Source organism: Mytilus trossulus, chromosome 5 (assembly GCF_036588685.1).
Source record: "Mytilus trossulus isolate FHL-02 chromosome 5, PNRI_Mtr1.1.1.hap1, whole genome shotgun sequence".
NCBI lineage: Eukaryota > Metazoa > Mollusca > Bivalvia > Mytilida > Mytilidae > Mytilus > Mytilus trossulus.
In genome coordinates this window covers 68,596,176-68,615,168 of record NC_086377.1, presented here as the reverse complement: position 1 = coordinate 68,615,168, position 18,993 = coordinate 68,596,176, and the positions used below count along the sequence as shown (strand labels likewise).

The window sequence follows — 18,993 nt, the reverse complement described above, 5'->3', positions numbered from 1 at the left end:
GGAACATTTTTAGTAAATTATGTCCCCCCTTTAAAAAAACTTCAACTTCAACAGGGTTAAGCAACAAAAAAAATATGAAGAGAGAAATAGAAAATGCAAATTTTTAACAAAATGGCTGGATGAATTTAAATGGCTGAAAGACACAGAAAAGGGGATGACATGTGAGGTTTAAGCGTTCAGTTTGGAAGTAGTGGCAGTTTTGTAATAGGATGTACAAATTATAAAAAGGACAATAATACATGCTCAGGAAAAGTCGGACATACATAATTTTAATGTAAAGAAACTATCTGCTAAGTCAGACAAGGGAGATTCAGTGGCTGACTCTCTTTACAAAATTAAAGGTTTCAAATTCATTCAATGTAGAAACAAGCTCTTATAGTATTGCTGTAAAATGTAAAATAAATTATAATTGCATTGTTTAGAATGAAGCAGGAAATTTGACAATTGGGTCAGTTTCTACATCATGTAGGGAAAACGGTACTATTTATTCTGCCATAAGCGACAATACTAACATTTTCTAAATTTACCAGTTCTTATAATAAAAACCTGGATAAAACAGTTATGTGTGATTGTTAGAACTTTATTATTGTATTCTAAAAATTGAAGCCAAATAGTATCATGACCAATTTCCAACGGAGCTTGTTTATGTTATCCATGCCCACCGTCATTTTGCACCAAATTTATGAAATTTTGGAAGCCTTTTCGAATAATTCTCTAGAAAATATTTCAATAGGTTTTAAAATTTATGTTGTAAATTTACACACTGCAGTTATTCATAGTTAAATAAAAAAATATATTGTACCCTTACATCCGATCACAGCGCTCCTTATTTGACTTCCTTCACCTGTCTTGGGTACACATAAAGGCCAACCTAATGCTGGGAAAATTAAATACTACTGTTTTCCCTATACTGTGACACAAAGCTATAAAGAATTCTTATGGTCTTTTGATTTGAGGTCATTGGTCCAAAAAAATGGAATTGAGGTCAAGGTCAAAGGTCAAGGTCATGTTCAAAAATATGATTTTGGCTTGTTATCTCTTATTTTCAGAAACCATATAAGATATTGACAAAATATTTTCACACAATGTGTGTAGCGACATGGCGTAACACGTAAATTTAAGTTAATGGGACAATTCTTTACACAGGAGAGTATAAATTCTATCTATAAATTTAGCCTCAAGTGGGCCTCTTTTTTTCTTAGATGAGCAATTCTAACAGTGAAAATGCTTCTAGTATGACCAAATACTGCCTTACTATATAAACAGTACAAACTTAACCAGACAATATCCAATTTTAATAGATTGTGTCAAGGGAAATACCCAATTGAAACATTTAGGGAATTACACAGCAAAAAAGTCAAATATTTCAATTAAAAATATCTGTCGCGGCTTGAATTCTGTGTTTTCGAATTGAATTAATCATTGCAAAAGGTGAAAACAAATACAAAAGAACAATAGTTTGGTGCAGTTTATACAATATAGTTAATATTGACACCCTATTATATATTGACTGAAATAATATAATGGTTATAATTGTTTTATTGTTTTTTCATTTTTGCTGCCATTCAAAATCATAGGGATTCAAACAGTAAATGAATGTCAATTTTGCCAGTAATGTCATCCATAAATAGCATGAAAATTACTATAAAAATAAGCTATATAGATATTTAGCTTATTAGTAAGATTCATTGTTGTATGGTCAGTCATTGTTGGCATGTCCTGTTATCTTCTTTGTATTAATTCCAGAAGACAATACATGATAAATAAGCAACACCTCATATGAAATACAATCAACTTAAAACAATGTTGTCTGTGCAAGAATTGCAACAGAGGAATACTATAATCAATATCAAAGAGACAACCAATTAATTTATGAACGAAAAAACAACCTTAGGTCAATGCATACTCTAAGACAATACCTGACAGTCTTTTATTCATTATATTTACCGTCAATCGTGTAACTCTTACCTTCTCCAATGTTGAAATGCCTCCAAACTTTTATTCCTTCATCAAGAAACAAAAAAATATTTAAAGATGAAATTGCAGGAATGTTGATTAGACATGATTTTTCTTTGACAGCTGTCTTGGAATCAACCACTTTGACAATGTACTTAACATTTTCTACTGTGGATTCAATTGCCTGAAATTACAAGAATACAAACATGTCAATTTATCAAAGACAAATTTTCTAATTTCTTAAGAGAAACTAACCAAACTCTATATATATATATATATATAGCTAACCGAAGTCAACTTAAAGGGACACCCAAACCCGGGAACAAAAACACACAGCTCAAAATCTGGAGGCGAAGTCCAAAGCCCGTAATTTTGGCAAAAAATAGTGGAGTGGAATGAAACTTAAACTTGATCTGTAACTAATCATGGTTAACTCACATACCAAAAATCAGCCCAATATCTGAAAACGTTTAGAAAAAAAACTCTATAATGGTTTGTGGTAGAATTTTTCCATTTATATGTTGTGTGTCTTGTAATTTCTAAAATATAAAGCTTTTACACAACTTGTCAACCCTGCCACTATTGACGAGTAGTAATAAGGGAGACAACAAATTATATTTCAAACAAGATTACCTTCTTCATCTGTGAAGCAGAAGTAACATCATTGCCCTCGTTAATATGTCTTCTTATGCCTGCCTTTAGGGTTGCTGCTGTCCTATCACAAGCTCCCTTTTCATCTTGCGCTTCACAAAAATTATAGGCTGCTATTTTTCCACTCGATGCTATTGCATTTATAGTATCTGTTCACTTGTAACAGCCTGCATTATCAGACCACAAGTGCACCTTAGAAATGTCTTCATATTTTGTATGCAGGTCCTCAACTATGTCTAAAATAACAGATGTTGTTGTTACTGAATCTTGTGAAATCTGGCTATGAAATATATGGACAAATGTAAGACTCTGTAGGTTTCCTCCTGTTCTCCGGAAAGCGACACCTATATGCCAGGAAATTCCTCTCTTGGCATACCAGTTTGATTGGTCTTCCCTGTACATGTACCGTCTTCGCAAGTACTTCATGGCCCAATCAAGGACAATTACAACCTCAGATTCTTCCAATAAATCAAGAAGATCTGATTTTGCAGCACCCTGGTTCCTAGATCTGATTATATGGCATTTCCAATTAAGTATCTTCTCTTTTGCCTGAGAAAATTTATACAGGTAAATATCTTTATCTGGGACCTGGCATTCATTCACTAGCTTACTTATTGCATGCAGTAGTTCTGAAATCTGTTCACAGTGCTCACAAACATGATCATGATCATGATCACAACATGACTGAAAGTGGTCCTGGTCCTGACTGGAAAGAGCATACTTCCTGCAATAGTCCGAAATATTGGATGTTTCTGAGATGTGTACCTAAAATATATCATATTCATGAATTTTAAATTCATTTTTTAGAGATACAGGAATTGTAAATTTTGCATTTAGGTCAATCCTTTTGTGCATATAATGTGTGTTTTAACACCAGAGTCACATAATAGAGAAAAGGGAGGTTAAGGAGGCTAGCAGGTATAAGATTTTCAGAAAAAAATTAAACAATTATTTTTCATTACAAGTTTTATTAATTACATTTAGTAATTGTTACTTTATCATATGGTACAAGAATCATTCCAAAAAAAGTATTGGTGTTGGCCCCAGGTGACATGAAAATGTAGATATCATTGAAAAAGCTCAAAATTATCTCCCTTTGGTGCAAAAATGCCATTTTTTGTCATTGAAATTGAAATATCTTTTTTAACTCATCGGTGACCTATATTTCTTATTCTTGTTTTTGAATAAGCTGTACATAAAACCAAATAATTGTAAAATTTTAGCGATTTCTGTAATTCAGTTCTTTTATTATTTCGATATTACCGCTATTTCTCCCATTAGTTCAACAGAAAAAAGTTACATTAATATAGTATTAATGTATGGACTTTTTCATATTGGCCCTGTAACATGCCCGAGGTGTTAATAATGGCCAAGGATGGTTGTAATGGCCCTGAGGCCATCATTTGAGTTAATCATTTTAACTAACTAAAAAGGCAACTTCATTCAAGAACAGTCTTCGAGTCTCGGATCCAAAATTATACAGCTATCCACACACTACAACAGGACCAATACAGAAAAGCCCGTTTCATAACATTTCTATTTTAAAAATGGTTTTAATTCTTCGATTAAACAAAGAGTAAGAAACTTACCGTGAAGAAGATACAGGAATTGCATAGCTGAACTTCAACTTGTCTTTTCGCATTCAATTTAGCATGGAATTTTAGTCAACATTGTGACTGTCAGATGTAATTTCTGATTTCTCATCCAAGTACTTAATTTTATGCTATTAAATTTCATTTCATCTAGCAAATAAAAAGTAGTTGGGAAGAATAAATCAGACAGTTTAACTATTCTAAAGTCTGCATTCTGAGGATTGAACAACGGAAATGAAACAGTGATAATAATCGAAAGTCGTACTCGAAAAAGGCTGTGAAATATTTCCGTTTCAAGTCGTTACAAAACAATGTCAATGAACATCATTTAAACTTGTTTTTATGATATTAAGTTTAAAAAAGAATAAAAAAAATGTCATACTTATTTCAAGAAATAAAACGACGTTTTGATTTAATCGATGTCCCGTTTCATCTATTCATAATGCATGACTGTGATTTCGTAATGCACGGGTATGATTTCGTAATGCATGACTGAGATATCGTAATACATGACTGAGATCTCGTAATGACTGGCTGTAGCAATTTCTCCGTTTATAATGACCAGATGTCGAAATTTTCCTTTCATAAAGCATGGGCATTTCTATACATATTGTAGTAAGTTGGTTAATAACAACAAGAGGCTCTCAAGAGCCTGAATCGCTCACCTTAATTCTTTTGGTTAAATCTCTCATCAATGATTATTTTGGCTTTTCAATTTATTTAAATGTTTTTTGGATCGTCCTATTTTCTTCAAAAGCCAAAAAAAATAATCATTTTCTCCTATGTTCTATTTTAGCCATATATAGTAGCTATGTTTCTTGACACACAAGGAAATAAAATATAAAATTTATACTAAATACTCTGAAACTCATTTAGCCTAAGTTTGGCTGAAATTGATACAGCAGTTTCAAAGGAGAAGATTTTTTAAAGTAAGTCAACATGATGAACAAATTGCGAAAAAAGTCCTTAAAGGGCAATAACTCCTTAAGGGGTCAATTGACAATTTTGGTCAAATTGACTTAATTGAAGATCTTACTTTGCTGAACATCATTGCTGTTTACAGTTTATTTCTATCTATAATTATATTCAAGATAATAAACAAAAACAGCAAAATTTCCTTAAAATTATCAATTCAGGGGCAGCAACCCAACAACAGGTTGTCTGATTCATCTGAAAATTTCAGGGCAGATACATTGTAGATCTTGACCTGATAAACAATATAACCCCAGGTCAGATTTGCTCTAAATGCTTTGGTTTTTGAGTTATAAGCCAAAAACTGCATTTGACCCCTATGTTCTATTTTTAGCAATGGCGACCATGTTTATTGATAGATCATAACTTCGGATACAATTTACAAACTAGATACCCTAAGGAACATTCAATTAAAGTTTGGAAGTATTTGGCCCAGTAGTTTCAGAGGAGAAGAATTTTGTAAAAGATTTTTAAGATTTACGAAAAATGGTTAAAAATTGACTATAAAGGGCAATAACTCCTAAAGGGGTCAACTGACCATTTCCGTCATTTGACTTATTTGTAAATCTTACTTTGCTGAACATTAATGCTGTTTTTACAGTTTATCTCTATCTATAATAATATTCAAGATAATAACCAAAAACAGCAAAATTTCCTTAAAATTACCAATTCAGGGGCAGCAACCCAACAACAGGTTGTCTGATTCATCTGAAAATTTCAGGGCAGATAGATCTTGACCTGATAAACATTATTAACCCATGTCAGATTTGCTCTAAATGCTTTGGTTTTTGAGTTATAAGCCAAAAACTGCATTTGACTCCTATGTTCTATTTTTAGCAATGGCGACCATGTTTGTTGATAGATCAAAACTTCGGATACAATTTATAAATTAGATACCCTAAGGAACATTCAGTTAAAGTTTGAAAGTATTTGGCCCAGTAGTTTCAGAGGAGAAGATTCTTGAAATAGTTTACGACGACAGACGACGGACGACGGACGACGGACGACAGACGACAGACGACGGACGAGGACGGATGCCAAGTGATGGCATAAGCTCACTTGTCCCTTCGGGACAGGTGAGCTAAAAATGAATGCTTCTTTCGAAGGCAGATTGTGAGCGTAAATGAACGGTGACCCCTTTTTTTTTATTTCATTTTTCTATTAAGAATAAGATAAAGTTTATTTATAGAAAAATATAGTGAAATCTTATATTAAATAAAAAAAAAAAATTTAGACACGCTTTTTAGGCGCTCATAAACCAGTGTCTGTACCAAGTCTGTTGATTTTATGTTTGTTATTTTTTTTTCAATATGTTATATGTTTTATCTACCTTAGTGGTTTGTTATTTGCCTTTTGTTCCAGTGTTTTTCATTGTGTATTCTTCCTGCAATCTCTTTTTGTATAAATCATAAAATAAAACTACCTTCGCCACATTTTTTAAGTGGAAGTGTCATCTTTTATTTCCGTTCAAAGTGTATTGATGTGATGTTTTTTTGTTCAAGCTTATTGGTATAGATTTTGGTCAGGTGAAGATTAATAAATCAGAACAGGTAGTACCTTATAATCTACTTTCAAGTATTTACTGTAACGTTTACATTCTAGCAAAAACTCTTTATGTTGTTTAAAAGTATTATCTGAAAGGCTGATAGATCCCATTTTGTGAAGTTCTGCAAGAACATCCTCTATTTCCTGCAATGTAGAAGATTGAATTTGATATTATGTCAAAGGATAGAAGGCATAGCCTATCATGAAACAAACAAGAAAATGAAAGACTTACTTATGACTTTTAAGTTTATGATGTCACAAAAACAAAGCAAAGTTGTCTCACTGTGGAAGTATTTTGATTCATGGATCTCAATTTTCTTGGTTTCATGAAAAATTGTTGGTTCATTGGTACTTAAATTTGTTGTTTCACAATCACACATTTCCCATAACCATAATAACATGCAACTGAAAATAAGTGTTTCATGGGGTTTTATTTTGATTTACCAATTTAGGCAATTAAAAACACAAAAATTGATATAAGATAGAACAATTCCAACATCTAGTTGTCACCTGTGGGCTTCAATAGTGAGCAACAGCCCAATAACAACAACTTTTATGCCCCCTTTTTTTGTCTATAAAAAAAATGTTCAAAACACTACAAATGTAGATGCAACTTACCTTAAACACTCTTACTCCTTATGCTAGGTAGTAATCTAAACCTTCAAGAGACTTTCTCATTGTAGCAGTGCATTCAGATAAAATCTTGAACATTGTACTGTCTCCTAAAGATAAAAAAGATTAAAAATGTTTTAATATGGTAAATCATAACAATTCACATCTAAAAGCATAGTTTTAACATTTGTAAAAATTTACTAAACACTTTCCTGCAAACAGAAATTCTCATGTGAAAAATGCATTTTCATTACAAAATTGAAAATGGATGACTGTAAATGAGAGACAAATCATGTTAGCCACAAATTCAAATTCACTAAACATATTTTATTGCTAATCAAATAGCCCACAAGGAGCAGAACAATCAACATTAATTACATACAAATGATTACAAGTGTTTCAATATGGAATGATGATGCACTTTAATGGGAAATTCTTACACACGCAAAAGCTACTATCCCAACAAGGATCAAGAGCTCTCTCACCACTCTTAAAATGTTTAGATAATATTTACATTTCTAAAAAGCAACAATGTCTTCTTTATGACAGTATGGTTGGATCGACTGAACTATTCTTCCAAAATATGGGGTTTTCACCGTGCCAACGACAAAGAGATTATTCATAACTGTTTTTGTTGGTTTGTTTTAAAATTAGGTAAACGTGCTCCTATTAGTTTTCTTTGTGCCGAACTTGGTGATCTACCTATGTATGTTTTGAGAAAACAATTAATCTTAAAATATTGGTTACGTATTGTTACATATAAACCAGTTTTTGTATATGATGTATATAAAATTTTATATGACGATGCAAATCATGGTAAAATTAATTGGGCATCTAATGTGCGTGATTTTTTATTTAGTCTTGGAATGAACCATATTTGGATTGATCAGAATAATATTGATATATCGTTTGATGTTATAAAGACATGCATTAAAGACCAATATCTACAAAAATGGTCAGCAGATATATGTGACTGTGAGAAATTAAATGTGTATAGTAGCATAAAGTTTGATTTTTGTCTTGAAAATTATTTTGGCTACATTAATAATACAATGTAGTAACATTCTTACAAAACTACGAAGTGGTACATTGAAACTTAATGTTGAAGTTGGTCGCTTCTCTGATATACCAAGAGAAATGCGTCTTTGTGTATGTTGTAATATGCAATGTGTTGAGAACGAATTTCATTTTGTATTGGTATGTCCAGCATATAGGGCAATTAGAATATTGTTTTTGCCACGCTATTATTGTTCATGGCCTACTATTTTTAAACTATCTTGTTTGTTGAAAGCTAATTCTAGATCTCTAACAATTAAGCTCTGTAACTATTTAAAGAGTGCATGGAAAGCTAGATCTGATATTATTGGTTAGCTACATTATGTATGTTATTATTGTATTGTTCTTTGTTACCAGTCTTTTGTCACATTATGCATATATTATGTATTGCCATAGCATGTTCTATATGCTTTTGCAAATAAAACTCATTCATTCATTCAATATGATTAAGACACAATGTTATAAAAAAAAAAAAAAAAAAAAAAAATTTATTAAGACAAGTACAAGAATACAGTGTTTAATAATATAAGGGGGGGTGTGTGTCACTGGGCATTTCTATATCTATATATTATTTCAGGAAACTTTCCTATAGGAGGATAAATTCCAATAATTCTCTGAGTTTCTGGAGTGTGAAAGTATCTTCAGAGGACATTAGCCAAATAAATTGTCCTTTAATATCTAAACCACTAAAATTTTTAAACCGTTGTTTTATTTCATTTAAAAAGTTGAAACGAATATTTGAAAGTTTGTGGCACTGAAGAAGAAAATGAATTTCATCCTCAACCTCAGTACCACACAATTTACGGATACGTTCTGACACCGTCAGATTTTTGTACCTTCCCCTCTCAATCTCTAAATCGTGAGCACTGATACGGAATTTTGTTAAATGATGTCTATATCTAAAATTTTCCTGCAAAAGGTAATTTTCTAAGCAAAATCTCCTTTTAAAAAGTCTATAAGTTCTGAGCTTGTTACCATATAGTTTATTGCCTCTGAAATCATTATTAAGCTCAGTTTGCCATATTAAATCATATTTTGATTGCATCTTTTTGCATAAATAGTTTTTTAACTTAGTCTTTAAATTAAGTGCATAATTTTCATTAATGCTAAAGTATTTAAATAAGTTTGAATACTGGTATACCAGCTCTTTTTTCTGCTCATCATGTAGAGATTTTGAGAGGTTGAAAGCCTCTTTTAATAATAAGTCATCAGATTTTTTTAAACGTATATAATATTTAAACATATTTAACAAAACCTCCAAAAACAGAGGATATCTGCCAAGTTCACCCATAACTGCAATATTAGTTGCTTTTTTACTTACTCAAAATATAAATTTACAAAAGCTTTAATGAGCCTTCTCTACTGCCAGGTCTCCACATACATTTTGTAGTTTTTTTAAATAGTTATCCCCTTGAGTGTTTAGTTTGTGAAAGTTAAAGTCATCCCATATTTCACTGCCATACATTGAGACTGATTTAACTGTATGGTCAAAAACATGAATGAGAGTTTTTATTTTTGGTTTATGACCTGAGAAACATTTTTTTAGTTTAATTAAGGCCACATGTATGGAGTTACATGCATAATATGTTTACTTCAAAATTAGTTTTCATATATATTCAAAATATGGGTCAAAGTCACAAATGTCCAGATTGCAAAATATGGGTCTTTAAACTGTCTTTGACACAAAATAGATTTTGATGAAAAAAAAATTAACTTACAATGTCATGAATGTCAAGAAAAAATGGGGGGAAAAAACAATTCAATAATAGCACTTCAATACATGTACTATCAGCCTGTGAATTTGAAGAAGGTGGGTTGAAAACTGTAGGAAGAGTTGATGGCAGACGATCAATCCCCCAAACATAACCATACTGGAATTCCACTAAATGCAACTCAGCCAATCACCAAAAGTCAAGTCAAATACCTAATGGGTGGAAATCATTTTCTTTGCAGTACTGTTTATATTGATCAAATATTGCTGCTGGCCCCATACATCTGATTATATTGGGAGTCTCGATTTTTTTACCATCTTGTAGCTTTAATTTTCTCTCTCCAAAAGGGATAACATGAGAAGATGTTATAAAGTCCAGGAAGGAATCTAGTTTTGCATGATCCATTCTATTTCGAGTATCTTCTCTATTCTTGGGTGGCATGTCACATCCTTCTTTGCTAGAATGTTTCTTAGCTGCATAATATCTGTACTCTGAAAGGCCTGGTATTAATGGTTAACAATCACCGATTTCAGCCGGAAAATTAGCGGTGGTTACCTGAGCGTTTTTTTTATCAGTTAGACGCTTGTAACTAATGTAAATGTATGGCGGTCTCTAACGTTCTGACGTAAAACAAGATGCCAACAAGATGTTGTGTCCCAGGATGTTCTGTGAGTGGTGGTCACAAATTCCCTTCAAATCCTGAGCAGTGTCTTAAGTGGAGGGTTGCCCTAAAAAGATCCGACCCCACCAAAGGTCTATGGAAACCGGGAAAGCACGACATTGTTTGTCATCAACATTTTACAGTAAATGATTACAAGGAGACATTATTAGGTAAATTTTGTATGATCTACAGGTAGTTTATTTGCATTCTATTACTCTTAAAATTATCGGCATGCATTATAATGTCAGTAGTTGGATTTTTAGTGACCAGAAAGTGTTTTTAGGGGGTGGAAGGTATAAATTTTTTTTTTTAAGTAGCTTTGTATTGATATCAAAAGTTACATCAACTGTTCAAGCCTGTGTTTTACCTTTTCTATCACTATAATGTGTAATTTTTTTTATGAATAGTATTTCTTAACACCTGTAAATTAATGTTCAAAGATCATGTATTGGGCACAATCATTATCACAGCTGACTGACATATTGTTTCTGAAAAAAAAATATTGTTTTAGCATGAATTTTTGTGTTGCTTTGTGGTTTTGTTTTCCTTTTTTAGGAAGACTGTGCAAGTAAAGAGAATGTGAGTACAGCATTATTTAATGATAGAATAATATCCTTATCTTTTTAATAATAATATGATCATACATGTACTGTATTTAAAAATCAATGGAAAATTGGGATTAAAATAATTTCAGATAAATAAAAAATAAATTAACTGTCAACTCCATAAATTGATGTTAATGAGAGTTACAAATGTATGTAAAAAATGTCAGTGGCTCATAATTTAAAATGAGCTGTTTGTTATCAATGAGTTGTTTTATTACATGAAAGTATCCACTTCAGGTTTCATAAGGCACAAATTGAAATGATTTAAACCTAAGAAATTGCCAACCAACTCTACATTGAATACATAAATTATAAAAATAAGCAATTATGCATGATAGTCAAATTACAGCTTCAGCTTTGAGCCTTGACTCACACAACAAAGTTACTTAATTTGTAAATACATGTACCACCAATTATAGGTCACACCTGCAACATGGAGACTTGGTTTTTGCCATAGATAAACTTACTCAATGTCAGAGTGTGATTGGATGTGGAACAAAGATTTCTTGTTTAACCCAATTAAATAAAATCTTAATAAGTCTTATTATTTATAAATGTATGTAAAGTAATACATGTATAGTGCTATCCCCACTGCAATATACGGTAAACAAAAATAATGCAGAATACATGTACAATGTACATGTACATGGTAGTTATATTGCCAAAATAAAAAAAAAATGGTTTCCAAGCACATGTGTGCAATATTTTTAAAATCAGTTTCATGCTTTGTTTCCAGGTGATCGAAGTAGACTAAAGGTAGATGCAGTACCATCAGTGTTTAGCTTTCGTCCCAAAATAAATATTGTAAGCCCTAGAGCTTTAAGAATGCAATCTAGAAAAGCCATGAGTGTGGACACAGCTCTTAACCAAGGAGTACAACAAGAGGTTGAAATTGAGTCAACATCAAATAGTACTGATATTTCCTTACCTTCAGAGCCTGACGTACATGTACCCAAGGACATGCAGATCCAATGCGAGTTACTTGGTCGGTATTCGATTGAGAGGTTTATGGACAATCCAAAGGCAGTTTCATTTTATACAGGTTTTAAATCTTATGAACATTTTATGTTCTTATTCCATGCACTAGGTCCTGCTGCATATGAGCTCAAATATAAATGTTCAACCCTTCATCCATCGGATCAGCTTTTTATAACATTGATTAAACTTAGATGTGCCAAAGAAGATGTAGAGTTATCCTTGCTATTTGATTTATCTGTTTCAACCATTGCTAGGATTTTTAATACCTGGATTAACTTCCTTTATTTTCAATTGAATGAATTAAATATTTGGCCATCAAGAGACATTGTTGATAAGCATATGCCAGTAGATTTTCATAGAAAATTTCCAAGGACGAGAGTTATTCTTGATGCTACCGAGATTCCTATCCAGAAATCTCAAGACGTTAACATTCAGAGTGTGACTTGGTCATCCTACAAGCACAAAAATACTGTGAAAACTATGGTCGGGTGTACCCCAAGAGGTGCTATATCCTATATTTCAGACTGCTATGGGGGATCTACCAGTGACAGGCAGATTATTGAAGACTCAAGTCTTTTAGATAATACCAGGTTTGAATCTGGGGATAGTATAATGGCGGATCGAGGCATAATGGTTCAAGACCTCTTTGCAAACAACGATGTGTATGTTAATACGCCTACAATGCTGAAAGGAAAATCACAACTAGAGCCAGAAGAAATTGTGAGGGATAGACGTGTTGCATCCAAGCGTATCCATATAGAACGTGTTATAGGATTAGCCAAACGTTTTAAAATTCTTAAGTCCGAACTTCCAAACACCAAACTGTCATTAAGTAACAGAATTGTATTTGTTTGTTTTGCATTGACAAATTTCAAAAATGCAATTGTTGATAAATTTGCCTAGATTTTCAAAGGGTCCCATTTTTATATTTATATTGTAATTTAACCAAAGATAGTAAAATTGGCCATATTTTCATAGTTCTAAAGTACATGTATACTCCTGAGATGTATCCACTAATTACAAAAAATGTAATTAAACTTTTTAACTAATTTTGGCGTGTGATAAATACATGTATGACATTTTCGGTACCTAATGCTCTTATTTCTTTGAGTATGTTTAATTATTTTTTTATCAAGTTCAGCATTATTGGAGGAAAAGAGGGGGGATGTCATGAATTGAGAATTATCCATAAAAAGAGGGGGGGCTTCAATTGATTATAAATCAGAAGGGAGATAACAAATTAAAAAATATAAAGTCTCAATAATTTTATTATTTTTTTTATAGTATTGAGGCAATATATGGCCTAAAGTGTTTGGAGTAAAACAATTCCAACTTTGGCAACAGACAACCAACACAGTAGTCATGATTAATTCCAATTTTCTCAACAAAGAGGTCTTTGAATGTGTACACAATAAAATAACAATGTTCTCTATTTGATAAAAATAGTTGACCCTGAATTTGGTCATAATAGTTTGATGATTTTTTTAATGTTATATTGTTATCTTTGTCATATTCCAAGAAAGAAAAATTAACACCTGGAACGATGCTCTCATCTCGTCCTGTATATGGACACTTCACCTTCACAACACAATCATCTCCAATTAAAGCATCCGGGGAAGCTCCAAGAAATGGTTTGTCAGCAGATATAAACAGTCCACATGGTTGACATTTCATTTGAAACTTTTTTTCAAACTGTGTTATTGCCTTCTGCTCATACATTTTACCATGCAATACAGACTTCACCTTTAAGAACTTTTGGGAACACAATGATTCACATAATTTTTGTATATTTCTCCTTGTGGTAATTTTTGAAATTTCTCCAAATCTAGATGCTGTAATCCTCCACTGTCTTAAATAAAACCATTTCTTATTGCTGGATTGTCCTCTTGACTCCTTTTCAGCCAATTTTGCCTGTTGTTCTGTAACCTAAAATAGTAGTGAAATCAGTATAAAAAATTGACGTTAAGAAATTTCCAGCCTGTAAATGAAGAAAGCAGTTTTTTTTAATTTTTATATAGTTAAAAGATCTTAAAAGATTTCTAATATAGTTTATAAGATATATCTCATATAGTTTATAAGATATATCTCATATAGTTCATAAGATATCTCATAAAAATAATATATGAGATATATCTTATAAACTATATTAAGATATTATAAACTACATAAGATATCCTATAAACTATGTAATATATCTTTAATATACACTATATAAGATATATTAGACATTATATAAGATATCTTATAAACTATGTATATGATATCTCATATAGTTTATAAGATATATATATATATAAAAAAGACATGTAAGATAAGATTTATAAGATAACATAATTGATTATTTTTTATATATAAAGATATTTTATATAGTTTATAGGATATTTCATGAATTCAAGCAATCCTTTTTATTTTATTCAGAAATAGAAACATTTATCCAATCATAAGATGTTTTTTTTATTGAAATACAAGTATTTTGGACCTAGGTACTGAATACACAGTCAAACATGTTTATAAAAGTGACTATTCTGTTTTGAAAATTAAGTGAATAAAAACTGAATTATTTAGAGTACAACAATGATCAGTAAATTTTATGGTTAGTGGTACCCTATATGCTATATGATAGCTGAATATATCTTATTTAGTGCTTATGAACTGTTAAACTTTAGCGTAAAAATATTTAAGGGTTTTTATACATTAATATTTATTGTACATGACCAGATATTTTGGAGTTTCCTTGTATTGGCAATGATTTACATATAAATTGATGAATCTTTCATCTTACCAGTAAAGCTCTATCGACCCAATATTCAGCAAATGGTAATGGCAGGTAGGCATGATCAAGCTGGGCAGTCTGAAATACAAATTCAAAACTATATTAAAGAAGCCATGTGCATATAAAATCAAACTACAATGCACATGATTTGAATTATTTTTTAAACATGGAGTTATCTACCTTTGACTAACAAAATTTATATCGATATACTACATACATTGTATTACAGTGAATTTGACAATATGAAAACTCAAGGCTACTTGCTTTCTTTACTTGATATATAGTTTTTTGGATTATTTAATACCAGTTACTTGAATTTACAAGAACAGTGTCATGTTTAAAAATAGAAAGGCAAAGTAAATTTTCCAAAAATCAAGAACATGCAAACTTTTTGTCTTTATCATGTGTATGATTCAAATAGGTTTATTAATATATATGACTATGTGAGTGTATAAGTTGTTAATGTTGTTTATTGTAAATTTTATTCTTTGTATTACCTTAAATTTGTTAATTCTATTTAAAATTAAAATATTTTTCAAGTTTTTCTTGTTAACCTTAACTTCCATTGTACCTGTATATCAGCTGCAGGAAAAATATATCTCAGTGTAAGGTCTTGAGAAGATTGAGAGCAGAAATTATTCATGGTGTTTCTGACATGGTCTGTAAACCCTTCCATATTTCTGTATTTCTGTGGTCTTGGGTCTTCTAATATTTCAGTTGGTTTTCTTTTAGCCAATTTTTCAATTTTCACTGGAGCACCTAAAATATTAAATAATTAAAAATGAACGAAAACAAGAGACAAAAACTCTAGTCAGAGGCATGGCGGAGATATTTTTTCTGAACCTTGACATGTTTCCATATATATGTTTAACTTTTTAGAACAATAATGACGTAAAACTTCTTGTACTGTTGATTTACGGTGGGACATAAGATATAAAGAAATGAAACTTGTTTATTCTCTCAATTCTTTGGTTGAAATAAATGGCTTTTACAGGACAGTCAGTTAACAGAAGTTACCATTGTAATATGTCTTTGGTTGTTGAAAAGTTTGTAGACCTTCTGTACATGACTTCTGAATTGAAATTTCTCCAGTATTAGAAAAAACATCAGCCATTAACAGCACTGCAGCTACATGCTTGCAGGTGGCGTTGGGACCCTTTCCTGCTGGACATTCACACTTAGAATTAACTGGGCTGCCAGATTTGTCAAGTTTGATGTGATAGTTGTAAGTTACCTGCAAATAAAAAAAATAAGTGAAGCTTAATTTTAAAAACAAATCAGATGATTTTATTTGAGCATATATTGGTTTGGCAGAGCATTCACTCAATAAAAATAAACTGAAAGAGATACAATAATGGTTATTGAAAAAGTATTACAGAGTATAATCATGAAAATTGGAAAACATGAAGCAAAAATCAATAACACTTATTTCATCTTAGACATGGTTTGAGTTAAGCCTTTTTCATCTGATTTTTATGGTTCGTTCTTATGTTGTACTGTTATACCACTGTTTCAGGTTAGGGGAGGGATGGGATCCTGCCAAAATTTTTAACCTAACCACATTTTTTATGTATATGCCTGACCCAAGTCTGTAATTCAGTGGTTGTCGTTTGTTTTTCAATCATTTTTTTATATAAACAAGGCTGCCAGTTTTCTCATTTGAATTGTTTTACATTGTCTTATGGGATACTTTTATAGCTGACTATGCAGTATGGGCTTTGCTTATTGTTGAAGGATGTACGGTGACCTATAGTTGTTAATGTCTGTGTAATTTTGGTCTTTTGTGGATAGTTGTCTCATTGGAAATCATACCACATCTTCTTTTTTTTGTATTATTTTCTCAAATAGAATATTCCACATTTAAGTTATAACACACGTTATATAAATGTTATAAGGATGGGACAAAACTGTTAATGATGCAAACCTGTTTTTTCATGGCTGCCCCAACAATACCACTTAGGAAAATACCATCAACAAGGATAAGTACAGAACAAGCTAAGATTTTTTTCGCTTGTAGCAAATCTCTGCCTTTCTCCAATGCCTTTATGTCGCCATTCACCTGCTTATCACCTGTAAAAATAACAACATATATAAATAATATATAAATGATTTTAGGATTTTTAAATGAACATTTACTGGTGACAATTACAGAATTGTTTTAATATGGACGCCACTTTATTTTCAAAATGGTATTTTATATAGTTCGACTAAATCAAAATCTATCATTATGTACTTTGTTTAAACACTTTTAATTTATTTACATTATGAGACATGATTGGCAAATGCAATATGTTTGTTTGGTAACTTTCACTTTAAAATACTTTACCACCATGGAGATACTAACCTGCTAATCTAAATAAAAAATAGCCATCAATTTGCTCTCTGGTTACTTTAGAAAATACCAATCTGTGATCTGCTATAAGCTGCTTATATCCATGTTTTGGCCATTCTATGTCTGTAGCTTCTGGAATTTCTATGAGGGGTGGTTTGAAGTTGTGATTTCTGTCATATGCAACCAGTCTATAAGCATAATTATTAGTGTGTGAATTCAAAATTAAAACAATTTATTTCTATGTAATAATTAGGACATTTGAAAGGATTTTTTTTATTTGGGTAAACTTTTGTTGCTAATTTTAAAATATTTTATTATATTGATACTGTATCATACAGTATAAAAACAAGGATTTTTTTTGCATGTTATTGTTTTGTTTATAAGTTTCACAGGCCCTTGATTCTTTCACTTTCTATCCATGTTATTTAATAATATAAGAACATGGAAAGTAGACCTTCCAACTGATAGAAATAAGTGCATGTGATAAGATTGTTCTATATTTCAACTTAATCAAATTGTTAAAAAAAGTACCCCTTTTAAGACCAAAAAAAAAAGAAAAACGATTGACAAAATATCAATTCCAATTAAACAAAATTATACTTCAGACATTTCCGCTTCTTTTGGTGCCAAGTTCATCAAAATCTAACATGGAATACCAAAAAAATATACTTTATATGAAATGTATACAACAACTAAAAATTGACTATTACGTTTGTAAGTTATGACGTTTTTTCCACATACTCACTGTACTTAGGCAGACTTTAAAGTCGTTAGTATCCCATAAAATATTGTGCATTTGACATGATTTAAGTCATCATATACCTATCAATCAGATCTGCCTTTCTGCCTGTGATTACTGCACCCTTAATACTCAGTTCTGCCTTCAATTTCGGGACGGTCCACAGACGGTATTTTGCCGCCGCCATAGTTTACATTAGATACAAGCGTCTCATTGAAAATAAAACGCACGCGTAACCACCGCTAACGTTTATGCGGATCCGACTTGTAAAATTACGTGATTGTTAACCATTGTTCTGTCTCATTATAATTTAATTGTACCGAAATGACAGACAAAACCTGTCTTCTTATTTGCCATGACTCTGCCTTTGAATAAGAATCTGCTAGTGATCTTAACAGTTCTGTATCAGTTTCATTTGTATTGGTGGAACTGCTTTCATAATTACCGGAATCATGTGATGCTAACTGTTGCAAGATTATGTCTACATCCTCTTCAAAAATAGTCATTACAATTGCCCTGAGGCCTGATGCATGCACTTATTTTTTTCATATAACTCAACTGTGTTTTCCTCGAATACGAGGCCCATAGACTTGTTGGCATAGATATTGTATCTAATCCCTCACAAACATGACAAAGTAGAAATGAATTTAATTTCTCCAAACTTTCTATCTGATGAACGGTTCTTTGACTACTCTGACTGTTATTTTGACTACTCATCTGTGTTTCCTGAAAGAAAGAAAAATATGTAGAGCAAATGTGGACACAAAAGTTTACTAGACACAGGCATTTGTTGGATGGAACATGTAAAT

At 31.5% G+C, this 18,993-nt stretch overlaps 2 protein-coding genes across 2 annotated transcripts; one reads left to right on the top strand and one right to left on the bottom strand.

The window, feature by feature from the left end:
* The first annotated feature begins 10,669 nt into the window (after positions 1-10,669).
* LOC134719837 (uncharacterized) lies at positions 10,670-13,317 on the top strand. Its single transcript, XM_063582784.1, has 2 exons — positions 10,670-10,927; positions 12,099-13,317. Exons 1-2 carry the CDS (start codon positions 10,732-10,734, stop codon positions 13,241-13,243), a joined length of 1,341 nt encoding a protein of 446 aa, XP_063438854.1. The 5' UTR covers positions 10,670-10,731; the 3' UTR covers positions 13,244-13,317.
* Positions 13,318-13,618: 301 nt separating this feature from the next.
* Positions 13,619-18,472, bottom strand: LOC134718242 (uncharacterized). Its single transcript, XM_063580737.1, has 7 exons — positions 18,268-18,472; positions 17,458-17,633; positions 17,038-17,183; positions 16,131-16,347; positions 15,685-15,872; positions 15,123-15,191; positions 13,619-14,266 (listed from the first exon to the last, which is right to left on the bottom strand). The coding sequence occupies exons 1-7, from the start codon at positions 18,369-18,371 to the stop codon at positions 13,619-13,621; spliced, it is 1,548 nt and encodes a 515-aa protein (XP_063436807.1). The 5' UTR covers positions 18,372-18,472.
* Between the last annotated feature and the right edge of the window lie 521 nt (positions 18,473-18,993).

What these genes read in the sequence shown, in the direction of transcription:
- LOC134719837 (XM_063582784.1), top strand. Translation starts at nt 10,732, where the DNA reads ATGCCAACAAGATGTTGTGTCCCAGGATGTTCTGTGAGTGGTGGTCAC. An exon ending in TTACAAGGAGACATTATTAG is followed by an intron (nt 10,928 to 12,098) that starts GTAAATTTTGTA and finishes CTTTGTTTCCAG; the next exon opens with GTGATCGAAGTAGACTAAAG.
- LOC134718242 (XM_063580737.1), bottom strand. Translation starts at nt 18,371, where the DNA reads ATGGCGGCGGCAAAATACCGTCTGTGGACCGTCCCGAAATTGAAGGCA. An exon ending in TTTTTTATTTAGATTAGCAG is followed by an intron (nt 17,184 to 17,457) that starts GTTAGTATCTCC and finishes TTATTTTTACAG; the next exon opens with GTGATAAGCAGGTGAATGGC. An exon ending in ACCAAAGACATATTACAATG is followed by an intron (nt 15,873 to 16,130) that starts GTAACTTCTGTT and finishes TTAATATTTTAG; the next exon opens with GTGCTCCAGTGAAAATTGAA.